Here is a 14602-nt window from a genome sequence, read left to right as displayed (position 1 = left end):
CAGGCTGAACAAGCCCAGCTCCCTCAGCCTGTCTTTGTAGGGGAGGTGCTCCAGTCCCCTGATCATCTTTGTGGCTCTCCTCTGGACCCTCTCCAACAGCTGCCTGTCTTTTTTGTACTGGGGGCTCCACACTTGGACGCAGTATTCCAGATGGGGCCTCACAAGAGCAGAGTAGAGGGGGACAATCACCTCCCTGTCCCTGCTGGCCACCCCTCTTCTGATGGAGCCCAGGATTCCATTTGCCTTCCAAGCCGCAAGGGCACACTGCTGGCTCATGTTAAGTTTTCCATCTATCAAGACCCCCAGGTCCTTCTCCACAGGGCTGCTCTCAAGAAATGCTCCTTCCAGTCTGTATGGATGCCTGGATTCCTCCGGCCCAAGTGCAAAACTCTGCACTTTGCCACGTTGAATCTCATCAGGTTCACCTGGACCCACCTTTCTAGCCTCCCCAATACCTGTGACAGTGAAGTGTTGGTATATCTCACAGCATCAGGTTAAGGTTTTACTAATCCAATTTATTACTCCATTCTATCTTTACTAGGAGCTCAGCTAGGACCATATAGGCAGCAGAGGACAGCAGTGAAAAAGGATTTGACCTGATGTTTCTAAACCAGAATCCTGCAATTTTTTTGAGCTCCTGTCAGTAAATTCAAGCAGTACTCAAGTAATAAGGTGCTACACTGCACAAAGGCAACTCAAATACAGCAACAGTTTGCTGAAACTACTAATTAAAAAAATAAAAAATAAAAAATCAGAAGCTGCAGTGCTTTAAAATGACACAACAAGATTCATTAGACTTCACTTGTCAATGCACTTGAAAAAGTGGATTTGGACACAAGCAAAACCAGCCAATTACTTGAGATTAATCATTTACTGTTTCTCAGCTGAGCTAAGAGCACATTCTCAGTCTCCCCAATTATAAAACAGAAATTGCACAATCTTCCGGGAGGTTCAAACTAACGCATTTCCTTGTGCAAGTGTGTGCATCTTACTGTGGTCAGCTTCTGTAATTTAAGAAGCAGGAGTTCCTTGATTTCTATGCAACATTTTGGGATGGGGGGGGGGGGGGACGGGAGAGAGGAAGATTCAGGAATAAATTTTCAAATGGAGCCTTTAAAGCTTTACTTTTACTTGTGTTCTACAAAATGATCTCATGAAGACAACAAACTTCTAGTAGTTGCTTTTGTTGTACATTAAGAATTAAAGCAAGACTCTACTGATGAGGAGTAAGTGATGTATGACCTTCTAGTTACAGTTTGCATTAATATTAGAAAACATATATACATTTATATTTATATATATACACACCCATGCTAAGTAAGTAAGTTTCTTTGCAGAAATGAAAGAGTAAGAAAAGGATATTTTCCTGGAACTTCAACACCCACTCTGTAGTCCACATAACTTTCATATGGATGGAAATTGAAAATAAAAAGGAGATCAGCTCTCTCAAATGCAATGACCTTGTTGGATTCATGCTTTTCAGTCACAAAAGCCTAGGAAGGAAAAAAAAAAAAACACGTAAATCCAATGCTAAGAAATATTTTCCTTCATAGAATCAATCACAAAGTAATAGAATGTCTTGGATTGGATTGAAAGAGACCTCAAGGATCATTAAGTTCCAAATCTCTGCCATAGGCAAGGTTGCCAACCGTTAGATCAAGCCTAGATTAGGTTGCCTAGAGCCCCATCCAACCTTGCCTTGAACACCTCCAGGGATGAGGCATCCACAGCCTCTCTGGGCAGCCTGTTCCAGCACCTCAACATCTTCTCAGGAAAACTTTCCCCTGATTTAGATTACTAAATCTCCCTTCCTCTAGTTTAAAACTATTACCTCATCCTATCACTATCCAGTACCGTAAAAAGTTGGCCACCCTCCTGTTTATAATCTCCCTTTAAATACTAGAAGGCTGGAATGAGGTCATTTCATAGCCTCCTCTTTTCCAGATTGAACAAGCCTAGACCCTTCAGCCTGTTTTCATAGGAGAGGTGCTCCAGCCCTCTGCTCATCTTTGTAGCTCTCCTGTAGACCTTCTCCAAAAGCTCAACATCTTTCCTATACTGGAGACCCCAGATCTGGATGCACTATCCCAGGTGGAGCCTCATGAGGGCGGAGTAGAGAGGGACAATAACCTCTCTTGTCCTTCTGGCTGCCCCTCTTCTGATGCAGTCCAGGTTACCATCGGCCTTCTGGGCTGCAAGAGCACATTGCTAGTTCATGTTAAGTTTTTCCATCTACCAGTACTCCTAAGTCCTTATCAGCAGGGCTATTCTCAAGGAGTTAGTCTGTATACATACCTGACGTTACCTCGACCCAAGTGTAAAATCTTGCACTTTGCTTTGCTGATCGATCCTCATTAGGTTGACAAGGGTCCACTTTTTGAGTTAATCAAAGTCCCTCTGGATGATATCCCCGCCTTCTGTTCTATCAACTGCACCACTCAGTTTCATGTCATCAGCAAACTTGCTGAGAGTGCTCTTGATCCCATCCTCTATGCCACTGATGAAGATGTTAAAAAGTACTGACCCCAGGACAGACCCTTCTGGGACACACTGCTCATCACCACTCCACACTGCTCCACCTAGACATAGAACCATTAAGCATAACCCTCTGGCTGCAAATAGTCCAGCTTTCAAATCCACCTCTCTCCAATTTAGAGGTAAGGATGTTGTGGGGGACCAAATCAAAGGCCTTGTAGAGGTCCAGGTAGATGACATCAGTTGACTTCCCTTTTTCTGCTTATGCTGTCAACCCACCATACAAGGCCAGTGGATTAGTCAAGAACGACTTTGTCTTAGTGAAGTTGTGCTGGTTGTCTTTGATCATCTGCTCACCCCTCATGTGTCTTCACACGTCTTCAAGGAGGATCTGTTCCATGATCTCAGGCACAGAGATGAGGACCACTGGCCTGTAGTTCCCTGTAGTCGTCCTTCCACACTTCCTTATAAATGAATGTGATGTTTCCCCTTTTCCAGCCACCAAAGATTTCACCTGACAGCCACAACTTTTCTAGTCATGGAACAGGGCTGAACTAGCCCATAAACCATTGACAAAAATATGATAAAGAGCAGGTCAGCAATCCCATCAACCAGTTCCCTTAGGACCCTGGGATGTATGCCATCCAGACCCATAGACACATTCAGCCTCACAAGGTAGTCTCAGACTTGCTCTGCCCTTACATGGTGTAGGAGGAAACTCTCCCATTTCCCACCAAGAGGTTCACGGATGTGAGGTTCAGGAATATGAGAAAATATGAGAATCCTGGTTGATCACAAAGACTGAGACAAAGATGTCACTGAGTACCTCAGCTTTTAACATATCCGTTGCAGCTAGTTCTCCTTTGTCATTTATCAGAGGAAGTATGCTACACTCTCCTTGGCCTGTCTCTTCTGATTATTGTACCAACAGAACCCCTTCTTGTTGTTTTTAACATCCCTCATCAAGTTGAGTTCCATCTGTGCCTTGGCTTTCCTAATCCCACCCACACAAGTCTGGACAGCATCCCTGTATTCCTTCTAGGTGTCATGTCCTTGTTTCCATTGCTGATATATCCCACACTTCTCCCTCAGTTTGACTAGGAGGTTCTTGCCAAGCCACACTGGTTTCCTGCCTCTGCCTGCTTTCTTTTACTGGGGGATGGAGAGCTCTTGCTCTCTCAGTAAGGTATCCTTAAAGAGTAGTCAGCTTTGTTTCACTCCTTTGTCTCTAAGGACAGCTTCCCAGGAGATCTCATTCAACAATTCTTTAAACAGCCTGAAGTTTGGTCTCTTGAAGTCCAGGGTCCTGACTTCACTCCTTTCCAGGCTCATGTTCCTTAAGATCATGAACTCAACCAATCATTAATAATCTTTTCTGCATTAGTGAGCACTAGGTCCACAGCACTTCACCTCCAGTTGATAGGTCCAATACTTGAACCAGAATATTATCACTGATGGACTCCAGGAGTCTGCTGGAGAGTTTGCAACAAACTGCATTGCTTTCCCAGCACTTATTTGGATGACTGAAATCCCTCGTCAGGCCTCATCAACAGCTTCCTCTTGATCAAGTGGCCTATAGTAGACAGTCCTCTACTGGTCTCATCCCTAATCTTAACCCACAGCCTCTCAACCTGTTGCAGATTTTTCTAATTGAATTAACAAAAATAAGAAAAAAACAAATTGCTGCAATACCTCATTTCAAGTAAAACAATAACAGATTCAAGCAATATAGATATGAACATTAAATGTAAACTGTAACTGTTATGCCTACATAATAGAAAATTTATGAACAATGAATTGTAGCCTACTTTTTAAAAGCATATGCAAAATTAACGAGGAAGAAGCACATTTTCCTTTTATAAAATCAATGTCTCCATTTCCATGGGGTGAGGATCAGCATCAGTTTTTGGTGGGTTTTTGTGTTTTTTTGTGTTTTTTTTTTAATAGTGCTCTGATAAACTAAATAAAACACCTTTGCTGTATTTACGTAAGCTATTAATAACTAGAAGCACATTTTAAAAATAATCTTTGAAATAGATTATGACTATATTATGAAATAATTTAAACACTAAGAAATTATAATTCAGTTGCTTTAGTAAGTACAGTGCAATATTTAGGAAAAAAAAGGCAAATACAAAAGTGACAAGTTGAAGACTAGGAAAATACATCTTGCATTACAGCTGATCAAAAATGTTTCCTCAGAAATAATTACATATGTAAAAGTAACTTGTCAGAGCAATTTACCCTTTCCCAAAGCAATCCTTTGATTGGATTACGCACAATTTCATAGTCTGCTTTATCCAATCTGCAGTTACTTAAAAAAAATAGCAAAAATAATACAAAAAGAGCTTGTTATGAAGCTAGAAGGAGACCGTTCCATATTTCCGTTATCTGTGGAAGATATTTCAGAGACAAGTTTTGACAACTTGAAATATATAGAGAGACATTACACAGCGCATAATAAAGTGCTGTTTAAAATCTCTGCATGCAAATTTTGTATTGTTGTTATTCTGAACACGTACACAACTGGTGACTAAAAACTTATCATTTACTATATACAGCTTACCGGAGGAGATGCAAGCCAGCCAAATTTTTCTTCCAATTTATTCATATCTCTGTCAAACTGATTTAGGAATTTATAGCGAAGAAGATGATCATCAGTAAGATTGAACTGTCTTCTGGCATAGTGAAAGCTCTCATTATTCCCTTTTCTGGGGAAGTCAAGCCATTCTGGATGCCCAAATTCATTACCTGTATTTAAAAATATCAAGGAGCTGTGAAATCATGTGATAAAAATAATAATAAAATCTTAGAAATAAAATAAATTAAAAGGTATTTCCTTTCTACAAGTTTTAATTTTCATAGAATTCATACATGAATTGGTCCTTTTATTATTAAAATCATTTTTTAGAACACTCATGCTTGTAACAGGTTTGTTTGGACAATAAAATTAGCAGAGCAAAATATCCATGAAGCCGAAGGGAAATCTGAATTCATGGATGCATTTTAACCTCAGCGCTATCATACCATGATCATTTCTCATTGCAATTCCTTAAAATAAGGGCAACAGGACTTCAGTCAGCCAGGATACAAGCTTCACAGTTGCTATAAAACTATCACCACAGTAAGTCCATCACCTAAGAGAACTTAACAGAAATCAGCACTGTCAGTTTCCATAACCACAGAGGCAGAACTTTCCCCCCCAAAATGCCATAAGACGGGGACCCACTTTGACCATCCTCCTGATTCTTTTTTAACGGTGGCCATGAATACTGTCATCATTGTTTCCAGTAGTATAAAAATAACGATTAGAAAAAGTAACCGGAATCACTGTTCTTCACTTCCCAGGAAAATTCAGAAAGATATCCTCATTTAAGGAGTAAGCTAGATTGTATAGAAAAAGCACAGTGCTTTAAAATGAAAAATTCAGTCTTTTATATAGAAAACAAGTGACTTAATGGGCATGACACTTCAGTGATATAACATAACACCTTGAGTGAGTCCCTCTGCAAGTGGAGCTCCCTTCCTACACATTATACTTTGTTTCACACACACACAAGACCCTTCGAAGGATTGGAGTGATGCATGTTTCAATTCTGAATTCACCTACACACAGTGGTTCAGGTCCCACTGACTATGGAAATGTAGCAATCATGTTTTTCACTAGTGCTAATGCTTTGTAAGTTTACCAGCCTCATCACAATTACCTAGCCGACACAACAACCCTTCAAGGAATGAAATTGGCTTATTCAGACTTAGCTGAAACTCTATGTTAAAAAATAAGAAAAAGCTTCACTTATGTAGAATCTCCAAAGCAAATCTCAGCTGACAAAGCCAAAGAATCATGTCAACACTCCAAATGGAATATAGTATATCAAATGTCATTTACATATGCAAACTTTTTTTTTTGTTTTGTTTATATCCCATAATTATTACGCTTTGATGCGAATCCAGAAGAACTTAAATGTTTCTAACTCAGGCTATAAACTACTGCCTTGTATACTTCCAGCCAATTCTGATTACTCATTTTACACAAGATTAGATGGCATTCAGTATTTTGAAAATTAGACACATTTCAATGTCTACAATAGCTGGTTCACCACAAACTTTTTATGGAGAGTACAGAGAATACCTACTCACTCCAAAACACAGGCAACAAGTGGTATATGGGAATACATGGAATATGCACAAATACATGGAAATACGTAAAGTAACACAATCAGACGTAAAAGGTTTACTACTAAGAAAAATTCTAATCTTTCTACAAGGAACTACTCGACTTCTGCTAATAAACTGCAGTTTTGTGGGCAGATGAAGGACAGGGATGCTGAGGGAAGATGTGCACTGTTTCCTGGATGGATACTCTGCACGTGTAGCCACCATCTGCTGTCTCATACAGCCTGCGCTGCCTGGGAGGCTCTGAGGATGTGGTCAAGAGCGACAACTATGAATTCAGATTTTCAAAATCGTTTTTGTCTATTTCCACACTTCATGGGAATAAAGAAGCAAACAACAAACAAAAGAGAGAGGCTGCATATATATTTAGGAGAATTCTATGCTCTGGTACTTGTTTTGTAAGCAAGCTGACAAGTTGTAAATTAAATTTCCCATTCAAAAGCTAAGTCACTAAATTTCATATTCAGCTCAGAACCAGAGACAAATATAAAAAAATCAGAATCACAGCAGGACTCTCAAAATGACGTTGGAATAATGCTGGACTGAGCTCTTAAGCAGTGATAACAGTAAGGTACAAAAACGGAAAAAACATATTGCTGCAAAACAGTTTACCATACCATAGCTGAATATTCTCTTAAGAGCTGGACAAGGCATTACCTTCATTCATGATCTATGCACTATTGAAAAGATGGACTACATAAGATAGCTTAGTTAGAGAGTGAAAAACATCAGAAAGTCAGAGATGATATGTATCTTGAAAAGATAGCCAGGGAAATCACAACTTTTCATTCAAGGAAAACATCCAAATGGGGACATAAGCAATGGAAGACAGTGAAGATAGACTGAACCAGCAAATTATTTTAACGGAGTATTTCACCAGAAGTGTATCTCTTTACGTTTAGACCACACAGCAACTCCCCTGTCTCCATCTCCTTTCCTTGTTTACCCACCATAGTAGAAAGTGTTGTTTGAATGCTGTTTGTGTTTTTATGTTGATAAGAAAAAAAAAAAAAAAAAAAAGGCAAAATGAAAAAGTTAACAATGGTCAATAAGAAATAAGAAATTTAACACAGAATCATAGAATCATGAAGACTGAAAAAGACCTCCAAGCACATAGTCCCCATCACACCCACTAATGATGTCCCTTAGTTCAATATGCGCACATTTCTTGAACCTCTCCAGAGACGGTGACTCCAAAATCTCCTGGGCAGTCTGTGCCAGTGTCTCACCCTTCTTTCTCAGAAGAAATTTTCTCTAGTATCCAACTTGAACATCCTCTGGTGCAACTTGAGGCCATTCCCTCTTGTCCTATCACCTGCAAGAAGAGGCTGACCCCCACCCCTACACAACCTCCTTTCAGGTCGCTGCAGAGATCAATAAGGTCTCCCCTGAGTCACCTCTTCTCCAGACTAAAATCTCAGTTCTCTGAGCTGCTGCTTGTAAGACTTGTGCTCCAGGTCCCTCACCAGCTTTGTTGCCTATCTCTGGACATGCTCCAGGGCTTTATTGTCTTTGTTCTAGCAAGAAGCCCAAAACTGAACACAGTACTCAAGAGGCAGTCTCACAGGTGCTGAATACACAATGTAGCAACTCAATAACAAGAACACATTACTAACATTAATGATGCCAGCGAGCCTTCTAGTAAACTTAAATATGTTTTTGCAACTTGAAAAGCATTAATGCTACACAGCCCTTAAGAAGAAACACACATCTTGTATTACTTTTTTCAATCTTTCCAACTGCTTTTTGTCCTATTTTAACTCTACAGCAAAAGAAGGGAGGAGCTAGAAAATGGAAAGTAGAGGGAAACTGACTGATGCTTACTTCTAGCCAAAGGTACCCGTGAAGTACATGCTTCATCCTCTCCTGTGTTCCATTTCTCCTTTCTGATGAGAATCAGAAGCATTCACTTCTTAATAACTGTGAAAACCTCCAAGCGAAGAAGTACTATTGGGATTTCTTTTCCTGTAATTAATTTGCTGTTTGATGTAAAGGTCCAAAGGACAGATTAACAAGAAGCCAGCTGCTATAAATGATGCAAATCTAGACAATGGAACTAATGTGGGGGAGGCTGAGAACAAGGCTGAAATTAACTGGGATTTTGATTAGAGAAACAAAACAAAGACAAATCATTGAAGTGCAATGCATACTAATTTTATTTAGGAATTAATTCAAGTTTGCTATTCCCTACATATTGTGCAACTTCACTGTGTACAAGATTTCAAGATCATAGTTCCAACAAAGGAATTAACACTACCACTATAATGAAAATTTACATCTCACTTGTTTATTAGGGTAGAAATATATCTACAACGCAAAGTACTTATGATGATGATGATTACTCTGTAGCTGAGCCCCACAGGTTATTAAAGTTTTCTTTATCTCCCCTCTGAAGACATCTTTACTAGTTTATTCCTCTTAAAGAATAAGGCTAAACAAAAGTGAGGGCATATTTAAAAGATGAAGGCAGTGCTAAGAGATGTCTGGTATTTTTGTTTGCTTTTGTTTGTTGTTGTTGTTTTTTAATGAATTATGACATTAAATCTTTAAAAGGAGTTTAAGCAAGTAGTCTACTTGATACATCAAAAGTTAGAAGCTTTAGTGGGTGTATAAAGTTGAAGAAGTATATAAATGATCTAAAATACTGTAAAAAGATCCTACTTAAAGCATATGAGCAAGAGATCAGACACACTGAGACAGATACTCAGCTGCTCTACCTTACTACATTTCTACCAAACTAAGTGGTAGTTTAAACAAGCCAGGTATTCAGCTCATTTGTGAGTTACAACTAATTTGAATTTAAGATCACTACCTTCGTGAACACTGATCACAGTATAGCAATTTGCAGAATACAGAAACAGTGTAAATCAGACCTAGATAGACCTGTTTCAAAAATAAACATTTCAAACAATTAATTCTCATTTTCCCTAAATGTGGAGCCCTTGGATATTATGCAGTTCTAATCCTTTGTACTTAATCATTGCTGCACTTAATCTTCTTCAGCCCCTTACGTAACTCAACAACATTCTTATTACCTGAACCTGAATGCAAGAAACTCTGTCTTTCCTTCAAAATACAAGAGAATGAGTTTCATTCATTCATTCATGAGTTTCAAGTCATTTAACCTTGTCAATCAAATGAAAATATAATAAATTCCAATTTGACTGCTGTTGAAACAGGTGGGCTAGGCAACTTGAAGACTTTTATATTTTCCAATTTTTCAGTAGCCTTCAATTCGTCCAGTAAAGACTAATGGAAGTTCAATCAAAAGTTATTGTACAGTTCTTGCCCAAAACACAACCTAGAGGAAACTAATATATAACTTAGAGGAAATATAATGATTAAGTTGGTAGCAATAAGAGATGTAAAACAAATTCTGTGAAAGAAGCATTTTCCACCTTCTGAAAATACCAGATATTGTACTTCAAATCTATGAAGAGACAAAGATAAGAGTTGTATTTGTTTTGAAACTTAGATCTTCCATACCCAAAGGGATTCTCTAAACCTCTGACAGGACAGTTCTTTCTTCCCACTTACCATCATCTCCACTAGAATTTTCTCGTATGTGCAATGCCACTTGTAAATACTTTTTTGAAACATATCTTTGAAGGCTCTGAATTGGTATTTCTATTCCTCATTTAAAAAAACAAAGAAATCAAACAAAAAAAAAAAAAACCCAACAACTTATGAAAAAATTACCATCTACCCTTGGCATAAGAAAAACCATGCAAATTTGCTGGAAGCTAAAATTTGTTTGAAAATATTTCAGTTGAACATTTTTAGCTCCATTACAGTGATTTGGATTAACCTACTTACTACTATGTAAGTTTAATAAATATTTTTTGTGTAGGATCAAAAAGTCTTCCACTGAGACTGCACAAACAGTTTAATCCACTAGGACTGATTTTCAGGTAGCATAAGGGGATTCCAGTATCTTTTCCTTATAAATACTGTGATACTACTTTTCTATTAGCATTATTGTAATAAAAGAGATTTATTTTGTTGTTTTAACCACAGGTTTTTTTTAGTCATTGTGACTAAATTTGTGAGTGTTTACATTCATTGTGAATGTTTACATAGATATTCTCCATAAAATTACCCAGTCCTCTGAACACCAAGGACAGGAACATTTGTGATATAAATATATATGGAGACCAGTTTCCTTTGCTATGTGATAACCAGTCTACTTCTGATATATAACATGGCAGATATACATAGACTTCTGATCATACCTGTGGTAACAATTCTGCTTTTAACAGAAGTGAAGGCAAGACAGTAAATAAGAACAGGGACATCATACTGGACATCAGAACAAAAGCCTGAGAGTATTAAACAGACTTGAGAAAATAATTAATAACTTATATTGCTGAAAGAATTAGGGAAGAATTAGAAATTAATTATGAATGAAATTACAACTACGATGCGTAAACGGTAAATATCTGTAGAAGATCTATTAAAAAAAATTAAGATTTTTGATCCTATAAATTACATTAAGTATACCATGATGTGCAAGACATCATAACAGATTTGAAATACTAAGTTGAATGTATCTAAGAAAATGATGAAGTACAGAAAGGGCTTATAAGAAGTACAGCATTCTAGACAAGATTAACTTTTGATAATGTCTTAAGAAGTACAATAAGTTAAATCTAATTCTACAATATATCACAGAAAAGCACAATTTCATTTAATCAGAAACTAAAACGGGTTTGTAGGGAAAAAAAATAATAGCAAACTAGACTTTTTTTTTTTTTTTTTTTTTTTGAGTGTCATTTGCTTCTTTTGCTAAGCATGGATATTGCACTTGCTAGCATCAAGCTTGGCAACACAAAGCATTATTGTGCTTGTGCAGTAGTACTCAGAAGATGTCTCCTGGCTATTCCCAAAGTCAGATGAGCGTGTGGCAATTCAGGCTGACTGAAAAACAGCATGAAGGGAGACGATAAAAGGTAACAGACATTTATTCCTGTTGCAGACTATAATAATACAAGATTAAAATATTTTTTCACCTATATAGTGAGTGATCTATACTGATCTCGTTTTGTTACTAAACCTTTGCTGCACTGTATGATTGTGCACACACATGTACACATCAGTTATGATGTTTTCTGTTGGGATCCTTGACTCCAGCTGGAAAATGCAGTCATCGCTGATTTGCTGTATGTGGATCAGCTGAAAAAGGCTCAAGACAGAGAATAAAGGAAGGGTCACAGCTTGTATTATAGGAACAAAAGAATGCATCTCCTCTGAAACAAGCGCTTCTCTACTGTGCCAAAGCCATAGGAAAGTACTCGGTCCATAAAATGATAACCCTAGATCACACCAGAGATACAGGACTCTACCAGAAGCAGCTGACATGAGTCAGGCCAGGTACTCGATGATTCTTTTTGTAATGGAAATTCTAAGTAATTCCTAGTATGTCTGACTTGCTGCTTCAAAACATCTTTCAGTTTAACTATACGTTTTTTTTGTTCTTACACCAGTATAGCATACACATTTCTACTGTACTAAATAAAAGTTTCTGTTATAACTTCCTTTCCTACTTTCATAGACTCATTCTTTTCTTCAGTACTTCTCAATCTCAATTTTTATCACAGCCAACAGTTTGAATGCATAGTTTCAACACGAATATGTGGGTCTGGAATGCCATACCTAGGTAATATACAAGCAAATCCAACCGAATTATAAAAAAATACTCAGTCATTATGAAACAGTTTTGTGCTGGAGAATATCAACTCTGACAAAATCTTAACTAGGGCAAATACTCTCCATGCTTTTCTTTGAGGCTAATAAAAATAAATAAATACTGAGTCATGGAGAAAGTGCTTCTGTATTCTGTCAGCTTGAGAACAAAACTAGGGTGTCAACTCTGTTATAAGTGTTATTGTTCTCCTTCCTCCCTTTATCAACCTTTGGCTGGTTTAATTAAAAGTAAAAAAAAATTCAAAAATTGTGAAAATTGTCTTCTGTTCTTACTTCCTATGGATTATTAATGTGAATTTTCAAGTTGGAAAGAATAAAGTACAAGATTAAAAAAATATATATTATAAGCCTATGAAAACTATGTAGATAAACATACTACCTATGACATGTACCAAAGCTTCTGGCAATCAAAGCTTCTTCTGTGTGGAAGAAATGGTTGCCAGTTGATGCTTGACTAAACATGAGCCAACAGTGTGCCCAGGGAGCCAAGGTCAATGGCACCCTGGCTTGTATCAGAAGCAGCATTGCCAGCACGAGTAGGGAAGTTATTGTTTTTCTGTACTCAGCACTGGTGAGGCTGCATGTTGAGTACTGTGTTCAGTTTTGGGCTCCTTGCTAGAACAAAGACACTGAAACTCTGGAGCATGTCCAGAGAAGGGCAACAAAGCTGGTGAGGGACCTGGAGCACAAGTCTTACAGGAAGCAGCTTAGGGAACTGAGATTGTTTAGTCTGGAGGAGACTGAGAGGACACCTTACTGGTCTCTACAATGACCTGAAAGAAGGTTGTATAGAGGTGGGGGTCACTCTTCTGCTGCATAACTAGCAATAGGACTGGCCTCATGTTGCACCAGGGGAGATTCAGGTTGGATGTTAGGGAAAACTTATTCTACAAAAGAGTGGTCAGGCACTGAAATAGGCTGCCTAGCGAGATGGTTGAGCAACAGTTCCTGGAGGCGTTCAGGAAACATTTGGATATGGTACTAAGGGACACGGCTTAGTGGGGAAATACTGGTGGTAGGCAGACGGTTGGACTGGGTGATCTTGAATGTCTTTTTCAACCTTGGTGATTCTCCGATTCTATGAAAACCATACACATTATTCAGCAGGAAAACATTAGCTTTATAAGCTATTTTCATCAGTCTAAGAATTTTATTACTGTGTGTATATATATATATATATACACACACACAGTAATAATAATATATAGCATAAACACATACAAATTATATACTTAGTATATTATATATATATATGTATATATATAAGTATATACATATACTTATTTAAAGATCATTTACTGGTTGCTGACCTTTTCTCCTCCAAAACAGATACATTTGCAGTATATGTCACTTACAATAAATGTCTTCTTGTCAAAGCAAACAGACCTACTTCATCATTCTCTCAGTCATTAAGGCAAAATGCCACAGGTTAATACAAATAAATCACCCAGAAAAGCAAATATACTGATATCAGAGACTTTGTTTAAATAGTAATCTATGAAGCCTCTTGAATTTATATTTCATAGAAGTGGACAAATGGTTACCAAATCAGTGCTCTTGCAAGATATTGTACTATGTTTATATTATTGTTAAAAGTTTGGTACTCTCATTTTTTTCCTATTTTATATGCTGACCATTTTACATTGCATTAGACTACTGTTTGGTAGACAGGTTGCCAAGCCTAGACAAATACAGTTAACCTGTACCTGTATGCAGATGCTATGGAATTTAGCAGAGGGCCTCCTTTTTTGAAATACGCTACAATTTGCACTATTTAGCTTTTTTTTTTTTTTTTTTTTTTCCTCCTTATGTTGGATATCACAGTACTTTCAAAGTTCATGATGACAAATACCCTGAAAGATTCTCTTAAAATTGTATGCATTGTTATCTATTCCTTACGCAGTCTACTTGGCAAATAAGAGATCAACAGAAATCCCATTAAAAGACATTTTTCACAGCCAGTAATGCCACATTCTTTTCAAGCTGGAAAAATAAATGTTTTGAAATCTCAGTAGAATTCAGGATTAAAATACTGCTGTAAAGCCAAGGAAATAAGCCATCATCCCAGACTTCTACGAAATATATTTTACTTGATTTCTATTAGATTTATATGCCACAAAAATGATACAGTTGACACTCTGGTTCCCACGTGTATTTCCCATGGTTATATCTGGCTTATCTAAGGAAGTCTTTCAGGGAGTATGACTGTAGTAGAGAATGGCTGTAGTAGAGGAACTGCAGGATTACA

General features: G+C 37.6%; 1 protein-coding gene across 6 annotated transcripts in view; it reads right to left on the bottom strand.

Annotated features, from left to right (window-relative positions):
• GBE1 (1,4-alpha-glucan branching enzyme 1) overlaps positions 1–14602 on the bottom strand; it is a 150690-nt gene that overhangs the window by 26088 nt on the left and 110000 nt on the right. For all 6 annotated transcript variants that reach the window (XM_042809501.1, XM_042809505.1, XM_042809503.1 and 3 more), the window contains 2 exons: positions 5042–5226; positions 1363–1493 (listed from right to left, as the gene is read on the bottom strand). In XM_042809501.1, the coding sequence (XP_042665435.1) occupies positions 1363–1493; positions 5042–5226 (316 nt within the window). The remainder of the gene's footprint in view (positions 1–1362; positions 1494–5041; positions 5227–14602) is intronic.

Source organism: Centrocercus urophasianus, unplaced genomic scaffold, assembly GCF_019232065.1.
Source record: "Centrocercus urophasianus isolate 14NV4802_14NV808 unplaced genomic scaffold, USGS_Curo_1.0 seq_12, whole genome shotgun sequence".
Taxonomy (NCBI): Eukaryota; Metazoa; Chordata; class Aves; order Galliformes; family Phasianidae; genus Centrocercus; species Centrocercus urophasianus.
This window is presented reverse-complemented; position numbering and strand designations above follow the sequence as displayed.